General features: G+C 37.4%; 1 protein-coding gene across 1 annotated transcript; it reads left to right on the forward strand.

The window, feature by feature from the left end:
* Positions 1 to 2,784: 2,784 nt before the first annotated feature.
* On the forward strand, positions 2,785 to 5,551 carry LOC143549712 (patatin-like protein 7). The gene is made up of 2 exons (XM_077040558.1): positions 2,785 to 3,870; positions 5,156 to 5,551. The coding sequence occupies exons 1-2, from the start codon at positions 2,785 to 2,787 to the stop codon at positions 5,423 to 5,425; spliced, it is 1,356 nt and encodes a 451-aa protein (XP_076896673.1). The 3' UTR covers positions 5,426 to 5,551.
* Positions 5,552 to 8,814: the final 3,263 nt, after the last annotated feature.

The raw sequence follows: 8,814 nt of genomic DNA on the forward strand, positions 1-8,814 counted from the left end.
AGGATCCAGTATCCTGAGAGGATATATTATCCTTAAAGGATCAATGATCCTAAAATCGGTAATATCTATCTGATTACTTATCCATTTTATATTCTTGTTATTCTAAGGATAATATATTCTTAACATTTATCTTTTCAAAGCATTTAAGTAACAATGCAGATTTCAATAAGAGGTTCAATGTCTAAGAGGTTGGCCACCTCTCCTTTACATATAAGGTACTTTACTATTTCCCTTGGCCTTGCCCACGATTGGGTATGACCCCCGATGGTCATATCCCCTAAGGTTTAAAGGTTTTCACCTTTCTCACGATCGCCAGTTGCGCACGCTATCCGACGTATAGTTCGGGGCAGCGGGACAAGTACACGCTTAGTGGCTGACAATTTCGTTGTCTCCGGCTGTATGGAGGATCCTACGAATAATGGTAGACATACCATTTCCTAAGGTTTAAGGGGTTTTCACCTCTTCTCAAGGGCCATGTCGCCAGTTAACATCCGTATCTTTGGGCCAGTCCCCAGTTTGGGCTTGTCCCCAGTATTTGGGCTTGTCCCCAGTTTAACACCAGATTACACGGGCTTGTCCCCAGATTACACGGGCTTGTCCCCAGTTGCACGGGCTTGTCCCCAGTATATTATTTGGGCTTGTCCCCAGCTTAATGGGTTTGATCCTATTTAATCTTATGAATTATTTGCAACAGACTTATTAAGTTCTTTGTGAAGATCAAGAATCTAAGGATCCCGGATCCTAAAGCTATTCCTTCAAGGATCTTCTGGTAACTTAGGTCTATCTAGACCCTCTGGTATGATCTCTATTAATTTATGTATCATATTTGTTACAATAATTTTGAATATTTCAATTAAGAAGGTTATTTCCTTAAACCTGTTTTACTACTAAAGATATTTTACCCTATTTTAAGGATACTATATCCTAAAAACTTTTACCTTATTTTAAGGATACTCTATCCTAAAAACTTTTATCAACTTTTAAGGATATTCTATCCTAAGCAATCGTAATAAGGATCTTTTATCCTAAAAATCTTTTACTTAAGATTATTTTGCAAAATTATCAACAATGTTAAGATTATATCTAATAAAAATTTTGAAAACAAATAACAAGTAAAAAGTCAAAAGATTTATATATTAATAAAAATAAGCCCCTAGGACTTATCCAAAATTCCTAACCCGGACTTCACCATACGAAAAGATGGACTCGGTATATTGTACCCGTTTGGAATGTGTAGAGATTTTTATGTGATTCTCAATATTTTCTATCTATAAATAAATTCTCTATATTCAATTCTCCATAAAATAATCAAACTTATCATTATCATTCTAATTAATATTAATATTTCACATAACAATTAGGGTTAATTCTCCGTATTTCATTCTTCTTCTCACTTCAACCATCATCAATCAACCAACTGTTGGAGCATCGAACATCATCAGCCATCAAACATCAACATCATTTAGATTATATAGCATAAAAAACATGAACTCAAGTAAATTCATGTTGTTTGTTACTTGTAAAGGTATCATTACCCGGACTAATTTATGTTGTTTGTTACTCGTACCGATGTCGGTTTCAAGATCATTAGAGATTTGGATATAAAAAAGAAAAGTGGTACATTAACGGGTACTGTACCCGAAATACCCGTACCAATACCCGTACCCGTACCATACCGAAAAATTTGGTACGGGTATTGGGACAAGATTTTATTGACTTTCGGTACGGGTACAATAGCGTACAAGTACGGGTACTGTCCCAAGCTCATCCCTAAAATACAGTGCCATAATAACAATTGTTCCAAATCATAATAACAAAAGTTATTAAGCCGCAACCCCCTTTTGAATAATTATAATTATTTGAATGATAAATGATAAATTAGTTTGAAAATTTGTAAATTTAAATTCCTTAATTAACTTTCCAAATCTTTTGATATATTAATCTTACCGACAGTTCGTACTCTTATTATATTATTTTTGTGCATTTTTTAGTCTATAAACAAAGATGAATCATGCAAATTAAGTTAGGTAGATTAATATATATAAAAACTGATGATTCGCAATAAACTAATGGTCTATCATAATTGTCTGTACATAAAATTTGTTGTGCCCAAATTATTACCAAAATCAAGTATTTAACCAATTCACTGAATTTAGGGATTGTAACTTTCAGTAACTCAAAATAGAAAGGACTAAAAGTAAAACTTTTCAAAATAAAAAATTCGTTAGCCATAGTTAAATTGTTAAACCCTCGCTGAAACGTAGTAGAGAAGGAAGATGACTATTATTATTATTATTATTATTATTATTATTATTATTATTATTATTATTATTATTATTATTATTATTTATTGTTTGGTTGTTGGTGAATGTGTCTAGTTTTGATATATATAAATATCAAAATATATAAGAATAAGCAACCGATCACTGTATTCTAGTTCTAGCCTTCTCTTTCGTCCACAAACTGTCACTATTCAACAATTCATTCCAGTCTTCTTTCGTTTCAAATTTGACCTTTTTTTATTCTTCGTCGAGTTGTGTAGGTTTTAAGATAAGGTTGTGTGATACGAAGATGAATCTATTTCCCAAATGAAGTAAGATTGTATTTCTAATTTGGCGGGAGATTTACCTAATATTCTTCTTCTGGAGTTCTGGCTGTTGATGCTGTGAATGTTGGCAAAAGGTTTGACAGCTATATTTCTCCAGAAATTAAATGCAGAAGTAAGACATATTTCATATTTGCATATACATACATTCAACCACAAGTTGAAGAAATACCAAATTAATGGATTCTAACCGTGAGTCGTTAGAGCTGGTGCAAGAGCCGAGCATCGACACCGATAAGCTCAGCTACGAGATATTTTCAATCCTCGAGAGCAAATTCTTATTCGGCTACGAGGAACAGAAGCTTTGGAAACCTAAACCGGTCTCACCGGAAAATTCTGTTACGTCTCCGGCGCCGGCGAAGAATCAGAGAGGAAAAGTATGCGTGTTGTCGATTGACGGCGGCGGAATGCGGAGTATTCTCGCCGGAAAAGCTTTAGTTCATCTCGAAAACGCTTTGAAAGTAAAGTCCGGTGATCCGAACGCGAGAATCGCCGATTATATCGATGTCACCGCTGGTACCGGTGTCGGAGGTGTGTTCACGGCGATGCTGTTCGGAAGCGAGAATCGGAAGACTCCGATTTTTGAAGCGGATGACACGTGGCGGTTTTTGGCCGAGAGAAATAATCAGTTGTATTGCACCAGCGCCGGAGGTTTATTAAAAAGGATATTTAGAGGTGGTAATAAAGGTTTAAGTTTACCCCATGCAACGGCGTCGTTTGAGAAGATAATGAAAGAGGCGTTTGTGGTCAACGGGCGAAGTTTGACTTTGAGAGATACATTAAAGCCGGTTTTAATCCCGTGTTACGATTTATCCAGCTCGGCCCCGTTTCTGTTTTCCCGAGCCGATGCTTTGGAAACCGACAGCTTCGACTTTCGGCTCTGGGAGGTGTGCCGTGCCACGTCGGCTGAACCCAACTTGTTTGAGCCGGTTAATATGGCTTCGGTTGACGGTAAAACTAGATGTGTAGCGGTTGGCGGTGGGGTGGCCATGAGCAACCCCACCGCAGCGGCTATTACTCACGTGCTACATAATAAACAAGAGTTTCCATTCGTGCGTGGGGTGGAGGACCTTTTGGTACTTTCACTTGGGACCGGTCAGTCTCTAGAAGGAAACTATGATTATGACCGGGTCAAAGGGTGGAAGGCTAAAGATTGGGCTCGACCCGTGGCTCGAATTTCCGGTGATAGCTCTGCGGACATGGTTGACCATGCGGTCGCAATGGCGTTCGGTCAAAATAGATGTAGCAACTACGTTCGTATCCAGGTATATTTTATGAGTTATGCTAAACGTGCTTCAAGTTACCTCCGAGTTACATTTTCTCAATGTTTTTTATAAAGTTAAATAATATTGATGGTTTGATTCAAGAGCGTTAATCATGTTGGGTTGACGGGTTGACATGTTGAAACATCCAACCTGAAAACCAACCCGTATGAGTATCATGTCAAAGATTTCGACTCTTTGCACACAGGAATTCAGATCGACCCCATCGCGACCCGTTTAACTGATTTCTTTTTAAAGAAAAAAGTTTAAAACAAAATTAAAATAATCTATAGTCGGTAGAATAAATAAGTAATATGATTAATTTAAAAAAAATCTATCCAAAACTTTTAAATCTTGAAAATGAATTCGAAATTGAAAATGTATCATCAGAAAATGAAAGACGGAAGAAACAAAATAAAAATATAATTATATGTTTTTTTAAATGCTTAAACGGGTTAATGGCTCAACCGGTTTTATGTGAGTTAACCCTAACCCGACCTGTTTTTTTCTTAACAGGTCAACCAAACCCAATCCTGTTTTTTAAACGGTTCGTGATGTTTGCCCCCTAGACTAGTTTCTTCTTTTCTCCGATGGGTGTGCATGATGTAAATATCATCAAAATTCTTGGAAAATAGTAAATTTATTGGAAAAGATGTTTTAGGGCATGCCCATATATTTTTGAACCTTGACGCCTTGACGGTGTGATTTCCTTTTTATATATGTTTTTAAATTGTTTAGTAAATTGGTATCATTTCGAAGAGTTCATATAAGAATATAATCGAACACATATATATACAAACTGTGTCTTTGACTCTTTGAGATATGTAACTAAAACATAAAAAACAAATACTAGCTATAATTCAACACGTAATTTGGCAAACGGTTTTATTAGTTATACACATATTTCGTTCCAATGCAATGGTTTTTTTTATTTTCACTTGGGGAAGGCAATTGGAATATGGTCATTTGCGCATTGGAAATGATAAGATATCATGTTTTTCAGTTAAAAATCATTTAATAACATAAAAATACAATTTCAGCATTATACTTTTTTATTTGTTTTCTAGCAATAGTGTCTTTGTATCATTCTATGTCTTGACGTTAATAAACATCCAATTGGTGTTCTTCATAAAGGGGCGTCTTTGTTGTTTTCTTGGGCATTCATCCTTCACGGATACATATTCCGGTTGGTGGCAATTCGCAAGTAGACAATTGAAAAAACACCCATATAATTTACGTTTATTATTATTCTATTAACAACTTTCCTCACGTGTTTGTTGTCTCCTAGGCAAACGGTTCAAGCAAGAGCCGGTTCGGACCCAATGTTGATTCAGATCCTAGTCCAAGCAATGTAAAGACGCTCATAGGCCTAGCGGATGAAATGTTGAAACAAAAGAACGTTGAATCCGTGTTGTTTGGTGGTAAGAGGATCGGGGACCATTCAAATAGCGAGAAAATTGAATGGTTTGCTGAAGAACTCGTGTTGGAACATCAAAGGAGGAGTCAACGTATCGCTCCCACTGTTGCTTTTAAGCAAATCGTGTCTAAAACAACGTAAAGTGTATGCTTTTCTGAAGTAAAAAAATAATAAAAGTGTTGATACGAGCACGACCCTTTTAGTTGAATTTTTGAATTTTATGTTATGTTCATGTTGTATTAGAAACTAACACTCCTATCCTCGTGTTTAGATTAGAGGTGCACAAATCGGTTTTTTTGAAAAAACCGGTTCGGTTATTAACCGGACCGGTTTTTTTTATCCAGAAAAAAACCGGTTCGGTTAATAACCGGACCGGTTATTAACCGGTTTTTGTCAATGAAAACTCAAACCGGCCAAACCGGTTTGGACCGGTTTAGAAACCGGTTAGAACCGGTTATTAAACCGGTTTTTTTACAACCGGTTTTTAATAACCGGTCTAACCGGTTAACCTGTTTTTTTTTTTTTTTTTTTTTTTTTTTTTTTTTTTTTTTGCTTTAGGGTTTAGGGTTTCGTTGTTAGCATTCTTTGCTTGGAAGATTAAAAACACATAACTTTCATTTATAGCTTTTACATTAAAAATACAAACATTAAATCGTTATCGCATATTCGTAACTCAAAAATACAAACATTAAAGAATGCTTAGACACGATTACATTAACAAGTTGATGTTTGTTACTCATTTTCTTCGCTACCCGATCCCGAGCTATTCCTTAGGTAATCGTCGTACGCGGCTTCTTCATCGGTCATTGGTTGAGTGTGTCCTTGATTGACCTCGTCTTCATACAAGGCCGCCTCATACTCCATTTCCCCCTCGAGTGAGCGTTGATGTTGTGCCCTATCTAAAGAGTCCAAGTAATCCTTGTAGCAAATCGACATCTCTACAGCTGGTGGAGTGAGTCGAGTCCTCCTAATCGATATAACCCTGCCAGAAACAGAAAAAGCAGACTCCGAAGCTACCGTGGAAGCTTGGACCGTTAGTAAATCTTTGGCCATGGCGGCGAGGATCGGAAACTCATCCTCCTTACCTCTCCACCAAGCCAGCATATCAAGACTTCTAAATTCATCCGGAGTCATGTGTTTCACAAAGTTGGTACCACCATACCTTCCAAGTTCACTGCTTGGGGTGTTTACCCTTTGACGTTTACCGGCGTCTTCCCAAATCATGTAGTACATCCCCATTTCAAGGTCGGTTTGGGATTGGGATTGGGCAACAGCTCTTAACGAGTCATGAATTTGGGAAGACGACCCGTGTTTTGTAAGGTAAACATCATACATGTTTGCCAAGGTGGTGTTGAAAGCATTCTTTAAAGTTTGGTTATAATGGGGGTTTTGATCGTCGTTTAACTCTAGCTCATCACAAATTTTTTCTATTAAAGCTTCAACACCACCAACATTGATGCAAGGGTTTAACGCAGCCGCACAGGTCAAAACAGCGGGTAGTTGTTGAAAATATTTTCTAAATTTTTCTTTCATTTTTGCACCCATATCAAAATAAGGTGCACCCCTACAATGAATTTCAGTCAACTTTGTGCACATGACAGCAATTTTTGGTAAAGCAATGGGGCTTGTTGGATAGTAAACCCCGGATAAAGTAGTTGTGCAAGATTTAAAAATTTGAAGAACCTCCGTAACGATCTCAATCAATAACCAGTTTCTAGGATCGTACGGTGCACATTTACCCCTATTTGACAAAATTTGATGAAACGCAATTAACGATTGTTTTTGTTGGATGGCTTTCTCAAACATTTCACAAGTCGAGTTCCATCTTGTTGGACAATCCCAATTAGGCCCCAACCATTGACAGTTAGCTTCTTCACAAAATTTTTTGTATCTTGAAAATGTTGAATTGTTGCTAAAAACATCTCGTAACATTCTTTTAAAATTGTTTCTTTGCGTTTCGATCACGTTTAACCCATCTTGCACGGCCAAGTTGATAATATGTGCAATGCATCGGCTATGAAAAAACGCTCCATCACAGATAGGTTTATACTTTAATTTTAAATGGCCAACCGCGGCCGTATTGTTGGACGCGTTATCAAACGATATTGAAAAGATTTTATCTTCAATCTTGTATTGTCGAATGACTTTATCCAAGAGTTTAAAAATATTTCTACCCGTGTGCGGGTAATCAAACAATTGAAACGCAACGGTTCGTTTCATCATTTGCCACGACCGGGGGTCAACCCAATGAGCCGTCACACAAATGTATGAGTCGGGCGAACCATTAGGTACCGACCACACATCCGTTGTTAAGTTCACACCAGTTTGTAAGTTTGAAAAGTATGAAATTAGTTCGGATTTAGCGTTTTTCCATGCTTTAAGACAATCTCTTCTAAGGGTCGAACGACTTACGTGTTGGTAGCGTGGTTGAACATACTTTTGCATCATCTCCGTGAATTGAGGGTTGTCGAAGTGGTTGAAAGGAAGTGATTGTTGAATCACAAAGTTGCCAAACTGTTGACGTACCGCTTCAAGGTCGTACGTAAACACCGTTCCTTGATTCGTCATCTCCGGCTGCGAACTACTTCCGGATTCGTCCTTCAAGACCTTGCAAGAGGGCTTTTCTACATGAGCTCTTAAACTGGAGTTTGCTTCTTTGTTATAAAACTTCAAACAATGTTTGCATCTAGCTTTTTGGGTTCCGTTAGACATTTCGCATAGGTCGAAATGTTGCCAAATATCTTGGTTTCGTTTCGTGGGGATGACCCGAACGACGGTTTCTCCCGTGTTCGAGGCACCCATGTTGACCGATGAAGCAGCACTTTGGGAGGCCATGATAATCGACTACGAATTAAGAGTGGTATACTCGAGTATGAAATAAACGACTACGAAAGAAGAGCGTTTGGAGTTGTATAATCGCGTATGAAATAAACGTTTAGAGCGTTTGGAGTTGTATAATCAAGTGTGATCTAACCAATACCCAACCTAAACTATATATAGATGTTTGTGGGGGTAAAATGGTAAAAAAACAAAAAAAAAACGGCTAAAAAACGGTCAAAAAAAAAAAAAAACGGCTATAAAGCCGTTTGGTAACGTTCGAAAACCGGTTTAACCGGTTAACCGGTTATTAAAAAACCGGTTAACCGGTTTTTTTTATAACGGTAATAAACCGGTTATTTTAAAAACCGGTTAACCGGTTTTTTAATAACCGGTTATTAAAAAAAACCGGTTATAAAAAAAACCGGTTATAAAACCGGTTTTGGCTCCAAAACGTATAACCGATACGTAAACCGGTTACGTAAACCGGTCAAACCGGTTTTTAAAAAAACCGGTTTTTAAAAAACCGGTTTCCGGTTGAACCGGCCAAACCGGTTCCGTAACCGGTTATTTTGAACACCTCTAGTTTAGATATTAATAGGGTGTTTTGGTAAATTACTTGTGTTCAAGTGGTCTATAGTGAGACAAGGAAGTTACCAATGGAACGAAGCTTAGTGTATGCCCCGATTTAGTCGTATACGTCCGAAATTTTG

Source organism: Bidens hawaiensis, unplaced genomic scaffold, assembly GCF_021521415.1.
Source record: "Bidens hawaiensis isolate Kalapana, Puna unplaced genomic scaffold, B.hawaiensis_p1.1 tig00000978_1, whole genome shotgun sequence".
Lineage (NCBI taxonomy): Eukaryota > Viridiplantae > Streptophyta > Magnoliopsida > Asterales > Asteraceae > Bidens > Bidens hawaiensis.